Source organism: Thunnus maccoyii, chromosome 10, assembly GCF_910596095.1.
Source record: "Thunnus maccoyii chromosome 10, fThuMac1.1, whole genome shotgun sequence".
Classification (NCBI taxonomy): Eukaryota; Metazoa; Chordata; class Actinopteri; order Scombriformes; family Scombridae; genus Thunnus; species Thunnus maccoyii.
In genome coordinates, this window is record NC_056542.1 from 8,791,807 (window position 1) to 8,815,230 (window position 23,424).

The following is a 23,424-nucleotide window of genomic DNA, read 5'->3' on the forward strand; positions in this document are numbered from 1 at the left end:
TTTAAACAGTATTTACACACTATAGAGCATTTATACATCCGATTTTTTTAAGGAGTCTACAGCCTACTTTCAGATGCCCATTCCAACTGTGCTGATAATTCCTCTTTCATCCTTTTTTAATACTACCATTCCCATAGCAACTTTATTGGTTGCCATGCCAACCCCTCTGATAACCAGTTGGCAATCTCATTTCTTGCAGTTCTTTGTTTCATCTATGCTTTTTTCCCCGAATACTTGTTTATTTGCTCTAATTTGAACAAATCCTTTTCAGACATAGACATGCCAACTGTTGTAACTGAGAACACTCTCTTGGGTGTCATTCCTATCACGAACCACTGACACTTTCATATAATATTAATTCAGTATTTATTCAGTATTTATGTGTATGGTTTAATGTGGGACATCATTCATTTTACCTGCCTGTGCCAATGGTACAGACTATCCTCTGTGGATTACACTCCGATTGGTTGGATCATTTATTGCCTAGCAACCCTGCTTCACCATTGGGAGAGCAGGTGCTTGTAATTATCTGTCATCTTTAAAGCCTTATGTTCCCATTTTTGTGAGGCAGACTGCAAAAGCTAAGTGAGTCATATCTATGTGATGAAATGGCACTGGATGTGTTATGTTTATATGATTACAATGCACATTTCTGCCAAAAAGAAGTAGTTAGAGATTTAAATAAACTTACTAGGACTGCAATTAAAAATGATTTAAATTATCGATTAATCAGTAGATTATTTTCTCTGTGAATGTGTCTGAAATGTCTGATTATTTTTCTCTCATTCGCTTAATCAACTAATCACTTCAGCTCTAAAATTTACAAGAAATCTTAAAAAATATATTTTAAATATTTTCCACAGTGGTAAACTTCCCTATATCAGTTTAAGAAACATCTTAACCTTTCAAGAGACTGGTTTGCTACTACTTGTTATGATGGACATTAAGAATTTATATAAGAAATATTCATGCCATGGTGGTCAAACTCTGGAGATGAATGTTCGCCAACACTGACTGTGCACCCAAGTATCTTTGCTAGCTTAAAGGGGACATATTATGCACACTTCAGGCTCTATATTTTTAATCTGGGGCTTTACTGGAATATCTTTGCAGCATTTACAGTTCAAAAATTACTAATTTATCTTATTTTAACCCTTTATACAGCCCCTCAGCTGTAACAGGCAGTTTTGGCTTTTATCTTTTTAAGGCCCCCCTCCTAAGGAACCCACTCTGTTCTGATTGGCCAGCTCCGTACATGTTCAAGCCAGAATCTGATCCAAAATATGAGAGAGGACAACGTGAACAACACATGGAAAAACCTTAGCGACAAAGGCTACGGAACGGATGGCCATTTATGGGCATATGCAACGATCTGACATCAGCTCGTCGACAAGGTAGAAAAAAACAAAGCGTTCAGGGCGGGATGAAACCTGGGCTTTTGTCTTACATGGAGCATTTCTAGAGATGCTCACCTTAGGTTTTGGAACTTTGAGCATGTATAACATAGATATCCGACATCAAAACCGTATATAAATAACAGAAAACCACAAAAAGCATAATATGTCCCCTTTAACTAGTTTTAGACTGGCTGCAACGATAGTATAAATGTATTTTATTCCTATCTGTGTTGTCACTTTACATGCTTAGCCTACTGAATTTGCACGCCAGTAAGTTGCATCCCAGCATACAGAATTATTTTTGTTATCTTTCTGTAACTGAACACGTACTGCCAAATCTCTTCTAGTCACACTGGCTGAGATACTCACAGAGGCAGGTGGGTTTAGGTGCATCCCACTTGCCCAGTTTAGTGCAATGGCTGATGTTTCTGCCCTCCAGGATGAAGCCAGCATGGCAGCTGTAATGGAGCACTGTCCCTTCCACTGGAGGCCCGGGGGGCTTCACCGTCACCCGGCCATTCTCAAGCGATGTCCACACCCGTGGACACAGCAGCACTGGGAACCAGAAAGAGCACAAAGTTAGAGAAAAGTAGTTACGTATTTATTAGATCTATTTTTATATACTTATTGGATTATATCTATATTAGATTTATTTGATCTATTTACACATCCAGCAGACACAGAGCAACATTATCATTAACTTGGAGCCATGTCTCTGGCCACTTGATGAACACAAGTCCAATTTTCACTCTCCTTTTAGCTCTGGTCTGGTCTCAACTAGCTCCTGGGGGAAATATCTGGCTCTTTCACTGATAAATACTCCACTATATTTTCACCAGCTCACTAACTTTGTCTGTCTGCCATTTGGTGCTAGCATATAGTTGGTTTATCTGCACTTTTTTGCTGAAAACATCTGCCTCCGTGGTTGAAAATGACGCTAAGAGAGCAATGGTTCCGGGCCTTAAAATCGAGATTAAATGAAAAATGCCTTTTTAATGCCTTCAATGAGCTGTGAAACACTAAAACACTCTGTAGACCTGAGGAAAACTGCAGAGTCAGGTTATAAGTGGTTGTGGTCCCCAAGAGTGACACCTTTCATTGGACACATCATCCTTTAATCAATTGTGTATGCAAAATATTGATTAGTGCAGCTTTAACCAGCAAACAAGGAAAAAAATCCAAAAGCAATTAGTTATTTAATTCTGAAGTTGTGTAATGAGCTACTTTGCAATGTAATTTTGTCGAATGAAAAATCAAAATGGTCAAATTATACGTGGAAAACTGCATTTCAAAAGTTCTGTGTTATTTAAGTAGCGTCATTCAGGCCTATTCAGCCATCATAGTATATCCACAGAGTCAGTGAGTTGTATATCTAATCTAAGAGAACATCTAATAGAACAGACGAATCTTTGGCTTGGGCACATGATGTAATACTTTTTTCATTGCTGGACTCAATGGCAGTCATTCATGAACAGCTAACAAACTGAAATTAAATGATTTAATTAGCTAATTAGCTTTAGTTAGCCTTTATCATGACCAAGGTTGTTAAACTGTCTGGGATTGAATCATTTCTATGGAAATGTTATTAGTGTTGTAGGTGTTTGTCATTATACTTTAAGTTAGATGAAAGGTTAGCACTGTTAGCAAAGACTTGCAGTAAGCAAAAAAGCGTCTTGTTTTTCAAGGTTATTCATCTCTTCTGGTAATTGCTGCTGCTGCTGCTGACATGCGTTTCACAAAAAACATAGACCTCTTCAGCAGTTTACAGATGAAGTCTGAACAAGTATTAGGTTTAAGAAAACATAACAGAATATAAATGAAAATAAGGGAAAAATGTTTTACCTAAACCAACGTCTGAGGCTTAGGTCTCAAGTAATTCATCTTGTGAGATTACGTCTGTCTGTTGAGCAGCTTTACCTCTGAGAAATGTTTGCATATGTTAATGGGCTGTGTTCAGATACTAGGCTGTGGATACATCTGTAAATTGCCCTGTACATAGATTTAACCTAAATACAGTGTGGACACAATATAATACAAATTTGATAAAGTTAGCAAGTCCTAAAAATGTAACCTCAACTGTTCTAAGAAGCCTCTCAACACTCATATAGACACATTCTGTGTTAGTGATAAATAAATTAGGCTACATTTCAACTCCCAAATTGGCCCACTTTGTGATGTTAGCTTGCAATGCTACAGCCTCCATATGGTTTAGTATTTGTCTTCCTCATTTTATTTCCTGACAAAATGGCTGAGCTCATTAATATATTTCTGTTTAGCTGTGCCGAGTTTGTTGAATCTTCCTTCCAGCACGTAATAAAACTCCAATCTGCACATTGCAGCTTGCGCTCTTACATAAGCCAGAGAAAACAAAAATCCTGCTTTGGAGAATGCACTCTTGGGAAAAACAAATTCCACTGATGTTAAATGTGAACCAAAAGAACAAAAACAGAGAAAACAGAGTAAAACAGGGATTTGATTGGATCGCTGGCCTTATTTCTCTGAGTAGAAATTATATTCAGGCTTCATATGTCCATTAAGAAAATGCTGGTTTGTAGTTTCCAACAAGAACACACAGTTTCTAACCATGTAGAAACAGTACAACAACTTCAGTATTATAAACATAATAAAATATATAACAAATGGATGGAACATAGTGCATATCAGCTCCTTTATTCTTTAACCATAATCTAAATATAGTCCCTCCAAAGCAATACAAACCCAAATTGTCCTCTATGGGGGTATTACAGATCATTTCACATTTACATTTATTAATTTACAGCCCTTAATCAAACACACGTCTCAGGATGTAGAGACAGAAAAGCTGACTAGATACTACTGATCAGAAATCTCTCAATCTCAAAGGTCCACACCCGAATCAACTCCATTCATGTCTCCTCGTATCCATTTTATTTGTCACTGTCTATTTTATTCTATTCTATTTTTATCTATTATAATGGTTTTATCGCTACATTTTTATCATTTTAATTTCTCATATGAATTAGTCTCAAATTGTTTTAATGTTGTCTTATTATCAGCTTGTCAGTCATCTTTGCAGCACTATGAATTGCACAAACCTGTGTAAAAGGTGCTATACAAATAAAGGTTTGATGTATTGATTGGCTGGTTCACTGTTGAAGACCATGAGATGAGGTTAAAAGCTCCAAAAAAGCTAATAAGTGGCCACACATACTGTTCCCAATGTCAAGAATGAACTAAGAGATTTTATAGGTATTCATTTGTCAATATTAACAAGATGATAACTGTGGATTGATTTCATTTAAGCTCCACTTATGGTTGCATTACTTTACCTTACTGTGGATTTACATGTTACTACTGTAATGAGTAAAAATAACTTCAATCATTAGGAAAGTGAGAGTGAAGATTGCACAGTATTTCACACTTTCTTCCGTGTGTAGTGTAAACAGGGAAGGGGAAGTGCTGTCAAAACAACTGAGATTTTATCACGGTAACTGTGGTTTTAATTTGTTGGGGATTAAGAGAGTGTTGCACGTCATGCCCCTCTGTCTCTCCCTTGTTTCCTGTCTGCTTCTCCACTATCAGCTGTCAATTAGAGGCAAAAATGCACAAAAACATACCTTTAAAAAAAATGTGTTGTTGATTAACCAGATATGGCATGTTATTATACGCAAGGATGATTTGGGGGGAAAAAAAGAACTTTGTGACAGTATAAGGGAAAGGAAGAGGGACAGGATGAAAGGGGAACAGAATTAGAACAAAAAAGGACTTACAACATCTGCTGTGCTGCGTAATGTCCGTCCATGTGCCGTTGGGTAAACACTTCCTGACCTTGGGTCCCACGATCACCCGGTTTCCTCTGCAGATGTACTCTATCTCGTAATCCACCGGCAGGATCTGCACACTGCGGATCTGTAAGGGAGACACGGACCCAGGGAGATTGGAAGAAGAGACAGTAATTAAAGCGTGATTGATGCTCTCTCATACTGGTTTTTCTCATTCAGTTAGGGACCCGCTACATTCTGTCTCAATGCAGAAGAGTAGATGGTGCCATATGGCTCTGACAATAAAGCTCTGCTAGGGAGAACATTGCATAACAGTATTGTCTGAATTGATGAGCTGTCATACTTTGAACAACACCTTCACTTTGGTTGGGAGAGGAAGGAAATGTGTGTGTTTATGTTTCAATTTCATGTGAATTTCATGAGAATTTGAATGATTTAAAGGGCCCAGTTGTAGGGGTTTGGGTCCTTTTCACACTTTGAAACTGCATCTCCTCTCTGACTTGGCTTTTCTGCAGTATAGGATTAATTACAATCTTTAATTAAATGAACATACAGTCATTTTTATTATACTACAAATAGTAGTGCAAACAGGATGACATGAAGACAAGACACCATCTATGTTTGTTGTTTTGTTTGATGTAATTTACAATACAACTAATTCACAAGTGAGCCAAAAGTTAAAGGGTGCAACAGTGATTTAGTATTGCACTTCCATAAATTCACAGGATTTAAAAGAGATTAACAGATTAACCTCTTAAAGCTCTCGGATCGGTCATTTGGTTGGTCAGTATAAATTCATGCTGTGCAGCCACACATTGCTCAGATCCACAGAGCTTTATTTTAGATTCTAGTGGAGATCCAAAAGTTTCCAAAGTAACTAAATATGTCAGACTTAATTTGGGGAAAATGTGTGTAAAATGATTTAACAGACATCTAAATAATTTACATTTGATGGTGTGGTGCAGCCATAAAAAACATGGAGTCTTGGGTTTGAATATTTCACTTATGCAAACATGATATAGCTTCAATAAAGAGCTGGAACAGGCTGATACAGAATATTACAGTGTATGATTCTGTCAGACAGTGTGGAATTAAATTATTTTAAAATCCTTAAAATCTTTTAAGTGGAAAGGGGAAAACTGTATACTTAAAGATAGACAAAAAACAAATCTACTAGCTTTTTACGTAGCATTCAACTGTATTCCATGGTCTTCATCAGTGAATAGAAGGTGAGTAAACTCATTTGTTGATGAAGACTGCGAAATGCTGTTGAAAGCACAGGAAAAAGCTAGTAATTGAACCTTGAGTTAAGAATATTTTTGTCAAACCACAGTACTATTTCACAGGTCAAGAATGAATTTTCATGCTAAATGTATGTCAACAGATTAAAAAGTGTTAAATAACCCTAAAACTATTTAAGGGGGAACAAAAAGGGGAAAAACTTGATGTTAAGGGTTCGACAGAAGATTATTAACTCAAGATCCACTTACTGTCTTTCATACTCTGCACTCCAAGGTTGTAACACAAGTTGTCTGTTAAAAATGTGTCGTCTTTCCCAAGGCCACAGTTTTCACAGGCTGAGTAATAGTACTCCCCATCATGAGTAATGATTAGTATTTAATTTTAGTCTCATGGTGCATACATGTTCACATTTTAGTATGTTTCTCTTTGCCTCACATGTAATCCTGGTGTGTGTATGTGTGTGTTTTTTTTTACAAATCTGCTTTGTCAAACAGTTCACAGTTGAATGAAATGTAGAAACATTAGAGTGAGAGCTGGATGTGTGATGTGACAAAGGTCAGAGGTTGCAGCTGATCCAGGACATTACACACATGAGCCATTAGAGCCAGCAGATCGCTCTGTAGCTACTGATTGTGTATAACATTTAGAAATGTCATAAAATGTTCCTCTAATTACGTTTCTAACACACTAAACTATATTTCTTTAAGTAATAACGTGAGAACATTTTGATTAATGATGTAATAAAATGTCAGCGGATAATGGGATTATCATTAGCCAACATTATTAGTATTACATTATTAGCTAAAGTACTAATGTACTAACCGCCAGCTGATAATGTATTGATGACTAATAGTGAGTGTTAGCTGTTAAATTTCTTCAATCCTTTATTATTTCTTTGGGACATTTTCAAGCCAAGTGCAGGTTTAATGTGTTTGATTTGACAGGCCAGGCTCTGTAATTTAGATCTGGTGCAGTAACAGCATTCTCTGTACCTGCTCTTGTGTCAGGCCTCTGTAGCGGATCCCCCCATCCCTGGGAGGCCGGATGATTGCACAGCCTGGGAAAAAAAGAGAAAAGGAAGAAGAATGAAGGAAGAAGGAACCAGAGCAGAGAGGGAGAGCTCTGTCCCCGATAATGTAGATATATTACAGCAAGATGATATATTGTCAATTTAACTGACGCCTTCTTCACTGCACAAATTACAGCTCTTCATTCAGGTCACTTAGCAATCTCTATGGAGTTACTTCTGTACATTAATGCATATTGTAAACACACACACAACAAACACAGACAGATTCACGCAAATACACGCAAATTACCTCCAGTTGATGAATTATGTATGGGCACAACAAGGGATGGAAGAGCATAGAGCATAATCAGAAACAATAGCCGTGCCATCTCTGGATCTGAAAGAGAAGGAAGAGAGAGACAGAGAGAGAGACAGAGAGGGGTTTTATAAGAAAATAGGGAAGTGTGACGAGGAAATTGAGGGTTTTGGAGAAAGACAGAAAAGGAAACAGGAGACAAAAGGAGAAAAGGGGTTACTGAGAAAATATTCTTACAGTATTCATGCTGCACTACAGTCGTTTTCGGATCACTGCTGTCCTCCCTAAAAGGGATGCATCAACTTTTTTTTGGCAAAAAAAAGAAAGCTCCCTTTTCAACCTACCTGAGTGCATAGAGAGGATGAGCAGCAGTATGAGCCCACTTTTCTCTGCTTCTATTTGTATTTACAGTGTAGACAGCTCAGGTTCAGTTGACAGCCAGCTTTGCATCATTTCAAAGACACTCTATACAAGGTTTTAGCTGAGGTTTTGATGGCTCATGCTGATATTTTTTGCAAAGAGGTTGCTCATAGAAAACATTTCGAACCAAGACAGACTCAATAGATGTTAGCGTTTTCTCTGTGTAATGGTGGAAAAGTACCTGGCACAGCTTGTAGACTGGACACAAAAGCTCTTGGTTGCAAAGCAGGAAGGTGCTTTTTAGGTGCGTTGACAGCTTTTAAAGGCTGAATTTACAATGAAATCAGTAAATAATATCAACAAAAACAAATAAGTATTGTCCAAATGTGAGCAAGTTAGGTCATTAATCCTCTCTTAAATCCACCTGCTTAACAGGAATGGTAAAACAACAGGCCACTTACCTGTCACACTGGCAGCCTAACGTGCATATTTCACAAGTACAGAATGAGTGTGCTATGCAAACCAGCAAAAAGTCAAAAGACCCTTGAGTCCCGTGAGCCACAGCGCCTCAAGTGCTGGCAGGCAGGGAAACACACACAAACCATACACGACTGTATCAACGATAAACAAACTATATATAGCTGCTCATTTGCAGTTTTGAATAATAAATGTTGCTTTATGAGGCTGTCACACATGCACAAACATAAACACATCCATACTCTCTCGCACTTAACAAGGCAGTAAGGGGGTGAGTAAGGGGGTGGAGTGTGTGTGTGTGTGTGTATGTGTGTGTGTGTGTGTGTGTGTGTGTGTGTGTGTGTGTGTGTGTGTGTCTGTCGGGGGGTGTGGGTGGGAGGGGGGGGACATAACAAAGCAAAGTACCACAGTGAGGGAGACAGATGGCACTGAAGCTTCCTTGTGGAAGACAGACAGAAGACTCTGCTGGATACTCCATTAGCATTATCCAGTGTATTTTAGAGTTCACTGACAAAAAGCATGCAGGAGGTAGACACCACCAGTGTGTGTGTGTGTGTGTGTGTGTGTGTGTGTGTGTGTGTGTGTGTGTGTGTGTGTGTGTGTGTGTGTGTGTTGGCAGTATACAGTGTGTGTGCATTTGTCCTGTGTAGGAAAGGAGGGAGGGGAGGCAGTGGAGAGAAAAGAGGGAGAAAGAAGGACAGCCCAGCAGGAGTCATAAATATTAGCGATCACACACTGAGCCGGATGAAAGCAAACGACGTGAGTGAGTGTTGCACGGATGAGGCAGCCTAACCAGCACAAAGCCAGCTAAGTCCATCAGCAATGTGGCTGCAATGGCACTGAGCAGACAGGAGAAGGGGGCCCGTCAACTAGCCTCAAGCTTTAAATGCAATTAAGGCTTCAGCACCACGGACAGCGCCTTCACTGCTCCAAAACATTGCAGCTGCTGCAGAAACATCCACTTTCAGCTCCACCTATAATGTTGCATACATACTGCCTACTTATTTGTGTGTTTTTAATGCCGGAAGCTGCAATGGAAAGGATTGCTCCGGTCCATTTCGACACCAAAAACAGCACACACACTCCATAATTGCTATTTTTAAGCTCTTAGCAGGGCCACACGGGGCACATGCACATAGACTCAAATGCTGTATTTTGTGCATGGCTGAGCATGAACTATTGAGACGTGAGGGTCACAGTAAGGGTGCCACCAACCGTATGCTGCCGGTAGTTACTTGTCGGCTGTTGACGAGGGAATCCGTGATGGCCTGTAGAGGAAGGCCGACCAGAAGACGCTCGCCCGTATAGTCCCCATCTGAATGGGTCTCAAAAGTAGCGTCTAGAATATAACATGTCACCTCCTTACACCGGCTGGATGATGTTTTAAAAAGGTGCACATTATCCCCCTGGTATTCTCTCTTTCTAAAGCGTATAAATGTAACTGCAGACAGGATTGTGATGGTTTCTTACAAGAGGGAACTCAAAACAAATGTGGCCTGTGCCCATCGACAATGAATGGCCCTTGCATACATAATGTGGAACGAATTTGGCATTCGTCTAGATTATCTACATGGCAAATGGAGCAATTTCTGAATAGATGTAGTCTAATATTGCGACCTACAGTAATAGTAGCATATAGCCCCCTGAAGCAAAGCTGTAGCATGTGTACTTACTATTAGTTTCGATGCGCTCAGTCAAGATAACAGTACGTCCTCCGGGTGGAAAGACCAGTGTCGGATTATTTGGTAAAAATATGCATCTTTGCAACGATTTTTTATGGCTATATTAATATGGCTATAAATGTGCAAGCTGCTCCGTGCGTAAACAGACTGTTACAAAAACAAAACGGATCTTATTCGGGATCTTTCCATGTATTGCAGTTACGCATGGCAAAGGTAAGAAATGACAAAAATCCATACAAAAAATATACATGCACTATATACAAACGCATCCCCGTACACGACGAAACACCGATTCACCACACTCTCCTCCTTTTTTTTCCTCCCCCCCCCCCCCCCCCCTCTGTACAATCTTGAGCTAATTCACGACGTCATGATGGAGACGCACCGTGCGTAACAGTCCCTTGCTCACGCATTTATCTGTTTTTTGTTTTTTTTTCTTCTCTCTCTCCTCCTTCCCAAGATGAAACACGCTCAGTTCTAGGCCCACAACAGCGGAATATCATAATGAATCTGAAGGAGCGGAGGCTTTGGATTTATGATAAGCTTGTGGATTTATCCCACCGTGAATAATTATATCACGGCAGGAAGACTAGACACGGGTGGAGGTGCAGATATGGCGCTGTGGTATTAACAGTGACTACATTGTAAAGCCCTTTTTCTAAAGCTCCTCGGAGCTTAAGTCAACGAAGCAGCAATCAGTTATTTCTACAACACTGGTCATCTATTAACTCAAAGCCTATCGACTCCTTTATCTCCTCTTTCTGTCTTTTCCACCATTCTCTGCTCCTGTTCTGCCATCTATTGAGATCAGCATCCTGCTTCATATTTATATATCTGCTGAATAATTGAAGCAAGGCTGAGGAATACATAACCTCTCCCTCTGCCTCTCACCATCCCTCTTCCTCTTCAATCCTGCCTCTTGAAATACAATTCTATAGAAAACATGTGAATCACACAGGCCAAAGAAGTATGATCTGTTTTATTGATTATAGTTATGACAATGCATACATTGGAAACATTAAGTGACACTGACTAACTCACAGATGTCCTTAAAAGGGTGACGACATATCGTTAAGACAGCAGTGAAGGTGAGGTGTTTCAGATCAACTGCAACAGTAAATGATTTAAATACAGAGGAGAGACTGTATTCATGTATTCTGCTGTACAACAAAAATGTCAAATATTCAAATCAGCGACACATGTAACTGTACATGTCAATATTTTCCAGCTTTGTAATAATTACATACATTTACAAGTCATTTCTTGACTTTTTTTTGTTTTGCATCTCACACTTTGACAAGCAAAGTACAATAAAATAAAGAAAATACAGAAATTAAAACAAAAAAAATAAACTCTTTTAAGTCTTATCGGAAAAACAGTGCTTGTGTGACTCAGGGTATTCTTTTTTTTTTTTAAGAATTAGTTTACAGCAAAGTTCATCTCAGGCTTAATTTGTTACTTGTTCTGTGGAAAGGCACACTTCAAATTACAACCAAATAATAATAATAATAATAATAATTAAAAAAAAAAGATAAAAAGGCCAAAGAAATCCACTTCAGCAAATGTAAACAATGTTCAAATAATACACATTTGGGAAAGGCTTTTGCATCATAAGACTACAGCATAACAGATAAAATAAGAAGACATGGCATCTAGCTTTAACGCTGTCAGTATTCAGTTTCATCATGTAGCCCTACATACATGTCATAAACTGTCTATTTAAATAGCTAACAGGAGTGCATGCTGTCAGAGTGGAAACAGTCAAATGGAGTCAGAGGCTCTTTATCATCTTCAGACTCCATTTGTTCCATTCGTGATTTCAGGAATTCTCGAAAAACGCATTCTCTTGTGCCAAAATAACGACTTGCAGCATTTTACAGGAAATAAATATATACGAAACGTGAACGCAAGCATGCTTTCGCTCTGCACCGACAGAGAATCGTCTTTGTCATTTTTCCCTAAACACTAACTTGATGAAGGGTGGATAGAGAGGGGGGGGGGGGCCTGGTGATCCTCTACCTTAAGAGGAATCACTGATGAGACTCGACAAGACTGGTGGGAAAACAATGGAAGGTTTTGTTTTTCACCACTCTCACCAAATTAGATCAACAATTAGCCTGGGAAGAAGGAGGAAACAACGCCTTTCTAAATATGTCAGTTCAAACAAGGCTTTTAAAATTTCTTCCCTGTTCCTTCATGCTCAAGAACATTTTTTTTTTTCCCCAGTTCCCTCAGAAGGAGTGAATATACAGTATACTTGTCCTGGAGGGATGTAAGCTCTGTAGATTCCAGTAGTGTTCTAACTAGGTTGCAATGTCAGTGTCAGCCTTAGAATAATGTGTTGTCAGTCAACGTACATGTGCTTATTTACACTGAATATCATACACCTACAACTGGATCGCTCCAGTTTTACATTTTCAGCTAATTCACGGTCTTATACTTTGGTTGGTACCGATGAAGTAGGGATCTTTATCCCTACTCTGAATCACTTAAAACTCAAGATTTTACTTTTACAATGTTATATAGTTGTTGTATCTATGACAGCCTCACAAACTGAAGCTGCGGTGGTGTTGCTTGTGGAACTGCTGCTGGCGCTCTTTGGAGCTTGTTTCCGTCAGCTTGTCTCTTCTATCCATCACTCCGCCTCTCTCTTTCTCCACCTCATCCCCAGTTACGCTCCCGACATCGCTCAGGTCCCCGAGGTGCTCGATGGAGTCATATTTCTCCAAGTCGGAAGCGATGGTCTGCAGGCTGAAGACCGAAAGGGAATCCGACCCCGCCCGCTCCCGCTCCCTCTCCCTCTCCTTTTCATTCTCCTTCTCCTTGTATTTCTCCACCAGATTGATGGCTGCATCCGTTCGATCTTTCCCCGTCACGCCACCACCGCAGGCTCCACCTTCTTCCTGAACCCTGATGTCAGACTCCGCTCCGACAGGGGGGCTCCGCCCACCGCAGACAGTGGGGCGCCCTCCCTCGGCCTGGTCCCTCCCCCTCTGAGCGTGGATCTGCTCGCTGATTTGCTCCAAGTTTCGCAGGGCGATGGAATAGCGGGTCTTCACTTTAGCCACGTGCTGTTCCAGCTGCAGCACTTTGGTTTTGTTCTCCTGGAGTCACACAGAGGGCAGAGCAACTTTCATCATCAATTTCAACATTGATTTTATGCCAAACAGGAAAATAACCCACCAGTGACCTTGAATAAATCCATAAATTTCAGAATGTATTAGAGCATTTTTTGCCATGTCAGCAGCATATTTACAACTCCATTAGACACACTGATTTTTTTTTTGTCAGAATGGTAAACTAGGAGTGAAAAAATACAGTTTACACCAGACAGAATGTCTCCTATGTGCTCATGGTTTCACGAACAGAGATATTACTGGGCTTTGTATGTCCGCATTACCTCCAGAATGTGGTTGAACTGCGCTTTGAGCTCAAAGTAAGGTTTGGACTTCAGGATGACTCTTTTGAGGGACTTCTGCAGCATCTGAACCCGAGCCTCGGCCTCCTGGCATGCGTGGGTGACGCGCATGTGCTCCCTCTCACTGCGGAGTCGCTCCTCCTCGGCTTCGTTCACCTGTGAGAGACGCGCAGGAGCCGGATGTAAACACACACACACACACACACACATGAGCCAGAGACCAGAGCAACAACCTTAAGTCTGCCCCTGTAGTTCCATCAGCATCATTTTTCTCCCAAACTACTGAATTTGTTCATCTTTTACATGTTAAAATGCTCAAATAAACCACAACCTGATTGTTTAAGCTTATTGTTTTATTCCTATGTCACTTGCCGCATCATGAAGACGTGACTGTTTTGAAACTATCCACCATGTTTTAGATGCACTCTCATTTTCTGCTTTTTGTTCTTTTCAGTCAACGTTTTACCTCACTGGAGGACATGCATCATCCCGTGTGAGACACAACAACCACCTACTGTACATGGCCCACTCAACCCTGTTCTGTGTTATAGCATGTGTACCTCCTCCTCTTCGTTACCTTGGAGGTAGCGTGGTTGAGCATCTCCTGCCAGGTGGGATCCAGGGTGTTCTTTCCATCAGCCATCAAGCCCTGCTCTGCCACATAGACCATCTCCCTGGCAGCCGTGTGCATAGAAACCGCTCTCTCGTAGCTCAAAGCTGCCTTCTGGGTCTCCTGCTGAGCCTACAGAGAGCAGACAACCATTTACAGCTTACAGGAGCGAACTATGACGAGGACGCGACCCCGTGTTATTTTCTGTTCAATAACAACCGGATCTCTATCAAAGAGCAGATAAAGAACATTTCTTACATACTCTGGTTTCCCTTTTTATGTGCATACCTCTTTCGCAAGGCGGCGTGCTTCATAATACGGTCTTGCTTTCTCTATGCAGCTACCAAGCTGAGAGCTCTGAGCGTTTAGTTTCCTGGCAGACTCTGTGAGGATCTTCCGGTACCCTGATCTAGCGTCCTAGATGGAGAATGCATGAAAATGACAAGATAAGATTGATCTGTAATGGAATGACTGATTAGATTTTACACATGAGTATGGATGGAAGTGAGCAATCGATTCTCAGTGGGTGTCAAACTACCAGCACCAATGCAATTTCCATTTTAAGAGTTCTCCCTTTTCCAGACCCTTTGCCTTAAAAAGATTTCAAAAACAAAATTATCATACTGATTAGCACCTTCTGGGTAGATTGATAAAATATTTAGCAGCAGAGACAGACTCTCAAGTAATTCCCAGGGTGATAGTACATGTTTTTCACAGTTCTCCTGAGTCAGAATCAAAGCGTTTTATATGATCCGTGTTTGAAGACTGAACAAACCTCCTTAATTGGGAGCAAAGTGTATTTTTTTTACTTACATCTAACTGCAGTTCAAGCCTGTTGATTTCTGCACTGGCTTCATTGAGGTGCTCCAACTCTTCCTGTGGGGAAAAAGGAAAAATAATGTACTGATTCACTGCCTTATTAACAACTATGAAAAAATAAGTTACACTAGTATTCTTGCATATAAAGTCTGGGACCCCAGTTTATGTCTCATGTGTTACCATTACTTTTAAATCACATGTAATTAGACAACCATTGTTTGAATGTAATGGTCATAGATGAAAAGCACAAACTAGTATGATATGTACATAACAGGTATGTTACTTGAGCTGCAACGATTGGTTGATTAATTGATTAGTTGCCGACTATTAAAACAGTCAGCAACTATTTTGAAAATCGCTTCATCGTTTTGAGTCGTGTTTAAGAAAGAAAAATATACAGATTCTCAGATTCCAGCTTCTAAAATGTGAATATTTTCTGGTCTCTCTTGTCTTCTATGACAGTAAACTGAATATCTTTGAGTTGTGGACAAAACAAGACATTTTGAAGACGTCACCTTGCTTAATGGGAAACATTGATGGACATTTTCCACCATTTCTGACATTTTAACAACCCAACAACTAATCGTTAAATCGAGCAAATAATCAACAGATTCATCTATAATGAGATAATCGTTAGTTGCAGCTCTATATTTTATAGTGCCAGAGATATGGATGATGCAATTTTGAGCCACCTGACAAAATAATCACTTCTGATCTGATAACAGACTTTGTACAGATTACAGTACTTATTATGAAGTGAACACTAAATACAGGAAAATGCATCATAAAAGTGTATTAATTCCAGCACACAGCTACCTCCTCCATCAGGATTAAACACAGTAATCCAGTATTACTCACCCAGGTACCGTTATCACTAATTACAACCTGACAGATTAATATCCCCACCTGGCTTGATGCAGGGTTAGAAGTTAAATGACTACTGCACTTGCACAAATAGACTGTACAGTCACATTGGACCATTTAGAAGAAACCTGACGGGAAGATCTGGGAGTGGAAATCATAGAAGATCAGTGGACAAAGGCCCGAGAACACATTCATTCCTCTTCTGTATGTACCGGACATGAATTATTGCAGTTTAGATATTACATATTACATCAAACTGAGACTTTCCAAGATGTTTCCTACAGTAAATCCATCCTGTGATCGATGTGGACAGACACCGGCTTAATTAGCACACATGTTTTGGAGCTACCCAAACATTGTTAAATACAGGACTAAAATATTCTAAACTCTGTCTGAGGCTAGAAAGAACAACTCTAACCAGACCCAATTTGGGCTGTTTTTGGTGTTAAAACTGTTATGGTAGAGCTGTCAAGTGACATTATTATGATGAGGACTGATTTTATTAAAATTGGAAACAGAAAAACCCACTAGCCTACTTATCTTTGCTGAAAAATGTGATGAAGCACTTAGAAAAAAATATAAATTTTCACCGAGAGGGAAGGTTGATATGGTATGTTATCTTTAATCTAGGTTTATTTCACTCTATTTTCTTCTTATTATTACTATATTGTAGCTTTTAAATCTATTTTATTTTACTACGTTTTCAACATTTTTAACTCTCGTCGTCAAATTGTTTGTTTTTTTCCGGTTTTACGGTCTACACTTGTTCTTCCTTTCATATCTATGACCTATATCTGTGACACACTTTGAATTGCACTAACCTGTATAAAAGGTCCTGTACAAATAAAGTTTGCCTGATTGATAACACAAGAGTGTTTACGGTGATACTTGTGACGTCCCTTTTTTGTCTTGTTCGCTGTTTTTGTTTTTTGGATTTCCTTTGCACAAGTCAATGTACAACATATTCTTACATAATACATGTAACTTAATTGTATTTACACATGTACCAAAACTCCCAATACACAGAAGTTTGAAAAAAAGAAAGAAATGCCTCCTAAAAGACAGAACAAACATCATGTTGATGGGTGTTGTACCTGGATTCTGGGGTCCAGTTCCTCCTCGTATGGACTGTGTAATTGCTCTCCCACGCTTTTTTGTTTCTCATTCTCGCCTTCCTCTCGGGTGTGCACCGATTCTAGTGTTGTTCCATTAGTTTCGGCAGCCTTGACCTCCTGATCCTCGCCGGGAATATCCTCCCTCCAATCCCCAGCATCAGACTCCCCGGACCCGGCGGGGCTCTCTCGCAAGTCCCCTGGCTCCATCCCGGGCCTACAAAGTTCCGCTAGCAGCAGCGTTAGCTAAGGTTGCCGTCGCCAGCAGACGTGATGGCTATTGTACCCCTAAGCCGGGCCCTATTTACAACATATAAGTGCAATGAAGCCCGAGTAAATTAAAGATAATTCCAACGGATTGTTGTTGAGTTTGCAATCTGCCATATCAAATCACGCCGAAACACGAGCCCACCGAAGCTAGCCTAGCATGCTAAAAGGCTAACGCCGTAAGCGAGAATTTAACGGCTGCTTTACAGCAAACAGGTGAGGAGAAATATCTGTCATGAGAGTAAAAGTATAAGGAGGACCATCACTATGTCCCCTTTGTCACGCATGTTCTTCCCCCCATCTCTTACCCGAGTTCATCAATTACTTTAGCTAGGCTAGCTAGCTAGCGATTTCGGTCTCACATCATCATTTCAAATGAAGTAAACAGCCGAGTACTGTTTAGAAACGGACGCGCTACAAGGTTTGGGGCAGGACGGCTGCCGTAGACTTGAGGGTCCAACTGTAGCCCCCTCTTCAGACCCCTCAGACTTCTCTCCTCAGACCCTTCTCATACAGGTGTGATTACCCTGAAAAAGTGGACTTCGCTGTAGTAGACAACTGTTTGCTTCCCGTTTCCAGCCGCAAGTGTCATGTTTCCAATTGCGAGTCGGGACATTTTATTATAAAAAAAAAAACCCGTAACGTTGTTGTGGTGTTTACTGTTGCCTTGACGACGAAGATGGCGTGACATCACGGAAGTACCCACCACGTTTCAAGTGATCACTTTAATCCAAACCATGATCTTTCCCTAACCCTAACCAAGTGGTTTTTATGTCTAAACATAACCAGATCTTATCGATAACGCTGCCGCCTCAAAAGTCCTGCGTGAAAAATCCTACTTAGATAAAGATACATAACTATCAGCAGCAAAATGTAGTTAAAAGTATTAAAGTAAAATTACTGGTTTGGTCCCTCTGACTGATAATATCATATATGACATTAGATTATAAATACTGAAGCATCAGTGTGTAAACGGCATGTTACTGTTATAGCTGCTGGAGGTGGAGCTAGTTTGAACTACTTAGTTTAGTTCACTGGTTACCGACCTAGGGGTCGTGCCCCTCCAAAGGGTCACCAGATAAATCAGAGGGGTCCTGAGATAATTAATGGGAGAGGAAAGAAGAGAAAAAAAATTCGGATACACAAATCTGTTTTCAGTTTTTGGACTTTTTCTCTAATCTTTGATTTTTGGTGAAAAATTGGATCATTTGAATATTTATTGAAATTAAACCATGTGAGAAGTTTAGAGGGAAAAATCACTATTTGGTGGAGCTGTTAACAACTCATAGACATCTGAAATGTGACCCCAACTACACACTGCTTTTTGTAAGATGTCAAAAGCAAAAAAGGTTGGAAACAACTGGTTTTATCTTTTACAATGTGTTGTATTTTAAAAGCTTGTTATATTATCCATTATGTCAAATCTTCATCTGAAAAGTAACTAAAGCTGTCAAATAAAATGTAGTGGAGTAGAAAGTACAAATATTTAACTGTAAACTGAAAATGAATTAGTAGTTAAAAATCTAGATTGTGTATTGGTTTTTTATTCCAAAAATATATAAACACACACAATGGAGTTTGCAAGTTAACAGGCCTGCAAGTAGTACTACATTGAAGAATCATCAAGAATCAAAATTATTTGACATTAAAGTGTATTTGGGAAGAACTGATTTTCATAGAGGACATAAACAATGAGAATCAAATGACAGATTATACTGCAGTTATGACCAGTGACCACCACCATAAGCAACCATACCACAGATTATGTTTTCATATTTGTACCAGACATAAATAGGCTACCAGAAATTGCAAATAATTCAAACAAAAGTGGCAAACTAGGAATTGCATTGAATGCATTGATGAATGTCATGTGCACAATTAGCATAGTATAAAAATAGATCTCTGGTGAATTACAGCAGTTTTGTCTGACAAGCTGTTTAGGCTGTATTATACACTGTAAGAAATGTTTTGGAATATGAAAAAGACCTGAGTGGCATTGGCAATAGCCCTACACCAGAAAGAGGGACAATCCATTCTGCATTATCAAGGACAATTAACTTGAGTACATATCATTCAAAGAGAAACTTAAACAACATCAGTCTTTGGTCTGGAATGCTCTCCCCAATGGCCTTTTAGAGATTACAAAAAGGCTACTGCACATAGGTTTTCTTCTGGATTATCAGCTCCAGGTGGTATCATACTTGGTCCATCCTGGAGGAGGGGCTAAGAAGACTCTCTGTCCTCTTGAGATGAAGCTGACAACCCCTCTGTATCCTGCCCTTGGGACTCCAGACTTCAAGTCATCCATGATTCCCAGGTTTTTGGCCATCACTTTGAAACTGTCCTTGCTAGAGTATTGAAGGCGAAAGGGCCCGGGTCCTTTTAGCTTCCCCTGCTTGACACCTTCATATGTAACCACAGGAGCACTATAAACTTCCTTCTCAAACTTTTCTCTGTATGTTTCCTCCTTCAAGTAACTCAGGTCTAACTCTGTGAAAGGCACAAATTCGGTATTCAGTTTAATGTAACGCAGGTACTTGTCAAAAAACTGACCCAGACTCACGCCTTGCCGCCCAAAGGTAATAGTCCGTGAGATCTCTGGGCGGATGCAGGCACGGTCGCGACGCTGCTCGGGCTGACGCATCCAGTCGTCCCAGAATGAAGCGGGCCACTTGGGCTCCAGCTCCTCCCACACCTCTTTAAGGAGCATCCACCCTAACCCGGGGAAGAAGTCTGTCCGGTAGAGCAAGTTTGCCTTCCCTGGATCCACGTAGCCATCCCTGCCATTGTCATTCCAGGCTGACACACACCACAGACTAGGGTCAGATTTCAGAAGTGGCAGCAAGGCTTGGAAGTACTCAAAGAAGTCTGGTGCCACCTAGAGTAGGAGATGAATAATTTAGTTTCAGTTTACGTGAGCCATGTCAACAAGTGAAATCAGTTGTCTTAAGTGCAGCTGCAACAATTAGTCGATTAATCAGTTAGTTGCCAACTATTAAATTAATCTCCAACTATTTTTGAGTAAAAATGTCCAAATTCTCTTATTCCAGCTTCTCAAATGTGAATATTTTCTGATTTCTTTGGTTCTATATGACAATAAAACTAAATATCTGTGGGTTATGGACTGTTGGATAGGACAAAACAAGACATTTGAGAGTGTCATCTTGGGCTTTGGGAAACAGTGATCAACATTTTTCACCATTTTCTGACATTTTATAGACCAAACGACTAATTGATTAATTGAGAAAATAATCAACAGAATAATCAATACTAAAAATAACTGTTAGCTGCAGCCCTAGTTTTAAGGATAACGTATATGGAACTTATGCATTGTGTATTTATTCATATAAAAAAAACCCTTAAAATGTATTACTGGGCTTTTGAATATCATGTAATACCTCTAAAAAGTGTTAACTGCAATTTAATGACACAAATGAACATAATGATTACCTCCAGGTCATCCTCTACGATGACAACAGAGGAGTGAGACTGAGTCTTGAACACTTGGTTGAGAGCCCAGCGGTAATGCCTGGAGATTTTGTAGTAACCCTGAAACTTCTTGTGCGCGGGTGGCACAGCGATATCCGACAAGTCCGGCTGTTTCAGGTGAGTTACTTGATTTCCATAAGAGCGAATCACCTCCGCCGTCTCAGCGTGTCCACAGTCCTGGCTCACTATGATTGGGTAAAGCTCTGCTGAAGGACGGTGCTCCAGGAGTTTGTCCAAGCAGCGCCTCACAGTGACCCTGTTACAGGCCATAACCAGGATAGGAATGACAGGCTGACGGGGGATGACAACATTGGGTCCGTTTATGTTCGACGGCTCCCATAGTGACTGGCGATTCTGGATCTGCAGCAGAATTTGTTTTTGCCTTTCAAGCTCTGCTTCAACCGTGTCTGCCATACGGAGCATATCTCCCAGCACATCATTAGTCGGCCTTTCAGCCAGTTCCCTGTGCTCTCGGCCGGGGTCGCCCGGCTGGCCAGGCGGGGGTCTGCCCCACAGCAGAAGCACCAGTATGGCGTTCCAGGTGATAAACAGGAACGTACCACAAAGAATGAGAGAACCTCTCTTGCGGAGCATGGCCCAGAAAATCAAAGGGAGGGAGGGGGGATCAGGAGGACAGGGTCTGAATAGAAGGACGTGTCCTTGTTGCAGACAATAGGAACAGGATACGGGAAGGGTAGCCTGTGTATCATCACAAGAGCATGATCAGAGATCTGGAGTCACACCTTGTTGGCTCACTGTTACTCTGACACGATATAGTGTCAACGTAGGCAAAGACTGCTGAAATATGATGGAGGGCAGAGCTCATCTTGGGGTAAAGTTGTGCTTCTGGCAGATCCTCAACTACGAATATCCGCTTGCATCTGTAATAATAAGAAGATGTACTTTAAGAAAATAAAAGATTGCAGTAAAAGTGACACCGAACTGGAAATAACATGTGACAATGAAACAATGTTCAAATTCAGGACTTTTATTTGTCCCCAGGGGTAATAAGTTCTGCTGCAGTAGCAATAAAAAACAACACGGGGCGACACACAAGATAAAAAAAACAACACACATACATAACTAAACATAATAAAAAACACATATAAATACAAGAGTATAAGGTGAACACATGAAGTACACAAGTTACAATATTAGTGAAGGAAAAAAAAGAGGAAAAACAGGGATGGTTGGAGATGTGCTGACGTTACTTGTACTTTCTAGAGTTGAGCAGTGAAATGGGAGAGAATATGAAAGAGAAGTTAGTTAGTTTCGACTGATGGTTGTCTGAGGCAGGAAACAGAGGGCAGGGGGGTGGGTGCTGCCAGATATGATGATAATATTTGTTGTACAGCTCAGCTAGACTTCTCTGCTGTGTGCCAATCATTTTGCTACTGGCTTTCATCACCCTTGTTAATGAGTTGTTGTTTTTTTATCGTTTGAGGCTGAGAGGTGCATACCGGCAATAAAATCAAAAGTGAAAACTGACTCAATGAAAGATTAATAAAACAATGTCATCAGTGATCAACCTGGAACTTGGCTGGCTCCAATGAAACCAGGAAATCAGGTAATGTCATCAAACATATGGTAATTTGTATTTCGTAGGAAGTTGCTTTATGTAAACTTGAGTGATGATTCACCCAACTGCCTCTTATCGATTTCCTCTTATCACCTGTAGCTGCGTCGACAAACAGGCGAAATAAACCAGTTATTTAGACTGAAACACAACAATAACCACTGCTTATTGATCTCACCGTCTTCCCGGCTGCTCGACACACAGGTTAGACTGTAAATACAGTAGCTTGAGGAGGAGCGTGTTGAAATTAGCCCTTACCCTGACAATGTGACCACTTCCTCCTCCTCTTGTGGCCATTTCTCCGCCGTTTCTTCGATGACAGCCCCTCAAGTTGAACAAACAGGAGCCGAGAGGACGTCTGGAGCCGGTGTAGAGTTGCTCTCTTGCTAGTTTCCCAGCTATCAAAGCAACTTGTCGTTCCTTAGTTTTTTCTTGTTTCTCGCAAGACTGGAGGAAGAGGCGGAGGGAGAAAAAAAAAAGTGCAACGACGACTTCCTGGGTAGCGAGCAGTCACGGGAAGTCCCGCCCTAACTGTCACCTTGAGAAATTACGCAACACTTTGGCGGCTGGCTGCTGCTCTCTGTGGAGCTAATTAAGACACTGCAGCCTTTCATGTCTTTGTGGAGATTTATTGTCTGCTCTCACACATTGTGGCTCCAAAATATGGTAATAGAGAGAAAAGGAGGCCACCAATTATCAGATGTGGATTTTAATTGAATATAGACCTAGCTACTGTAACAGTACTATCTCTGTTTTTTTCCACTTGAGTTGCAGAGAAGTGCATGTAATTTGCATTTTCAGTCTCAAGAGAAAGGCAAATGTGTATTGGTTGGATGGAGGAATATATATCCCTTCCCTTCTATCAACCTGATGACAAACAAATGATGTATAACAGTGAGGGCAGAGCTCAGTAGTGTTTTTGCATTTTATTAATGTCTATAAGGCATTTCAGCAGCAGTAATGGAAGAAGTACTCAGATCCTTTACCTACTTAAAAATAGCAACACAGCAATGTAAAAAATACTC

The 23,424-nt window shown here is 40.4% G+C and overlaps 3 protein-coding genes across 4 annotated transcripts in view; all 3 read right to left on the reverse strand.

Annotated features, from left to right (window-relative positions):
- gabbr1a (gamma-aminobutyric acid (GABA) B receptor, 1a) overlaps nt 1-10,561 on the reverse strand; it is a 72,345-nt gene extending 61,784 nt beyond the window's left edge. Inside the window, exons 1-5 of one of the 2 annotated variants that reach the window (XM_042423923.1) lie at nt 10,236-10,561; nt 7,720-7,806; nt 7,393-7,457; nt 5,147-5,285; nt 1,767-1,952 (exon numbers count right to left, since the gene is read on the reverse strand). In XM_042423923.1, the coding sequence (XP_042279857.1) occupies nt 1,767-1,952; nt 5,147-5,285; nt 7,393-7,457; nt 7,720-7,798 (469 nt within the window). In that variant the 5' untranslated portion in view covers nt 7,799-7,806; nt 10,236-10,561. Of the gene's footprint in view, nt 1-1,766; nt 1,953-5,146; nt 5,286-7,392; nt 7,458-7,719; nt 7,807-9,777 lie in introns of both variants that reach the window. The other variant, XM_042423922.1, reaches the window with a different exon arrangement.
- A 645-nt stretch (nt 10,562-11,206) lies between these two features.
- Nucleotides 11,207-17,972, reverse strand: sh3bp5la (SH3-binding domain protein 5-like, a). Its single transcript, XM_042423925.1, has 6 exons — nt 17,050-17,972; nt 15,086-15,148; nt 14,561-14,689; nt 14,240-14,404; nt 13,645-13,818; nt 11,207-13,348 (listed from the first exon to the last, which is right to left on the reverse strand). Exons 1-6 carry the CDS (start codon nt 17,275-17,277, stop codon nt 12,791-12,793), a joined length of 1,317 nt encoding a protein of 438 aa, XP_042279859.1. The 5' UTR covers nt 17,278-17,972; the 3' UTR covers nt 11,207-12,790.
- An 884-nt stretch (nt 17,973-18,856) lies between these two features.
- On the reverse strand, nt 18,857-22,890 carry mgat1a (alpha-1,3-mannosyl-glycoprotein 2-beta-N-acetylglucosaminyltransferase a). Its single transcript, XM_042424079.1, has 3 exons — nt 22,658-22,890; nt 20,785-21,704; nt 18,857-20,212 (listed from the first exon to the last, which is right to left on the reverse strand). The coding sequence occupies exons 2-3, from the start codon at nt 21,415-21,417 to the stop codon at nt 19,514-19,516; spliced, it is 1,332 nt and encodes a 443-aa protein (XP_042280013.1). The 5' UTR covers nt 21,418-21,704; nt 22,658-22,890; the 3' UTR covers nt 18,857-19,513.
- Between the last annotated feature and the right edge of the window lie 534 nt (nt 22,891-23,424).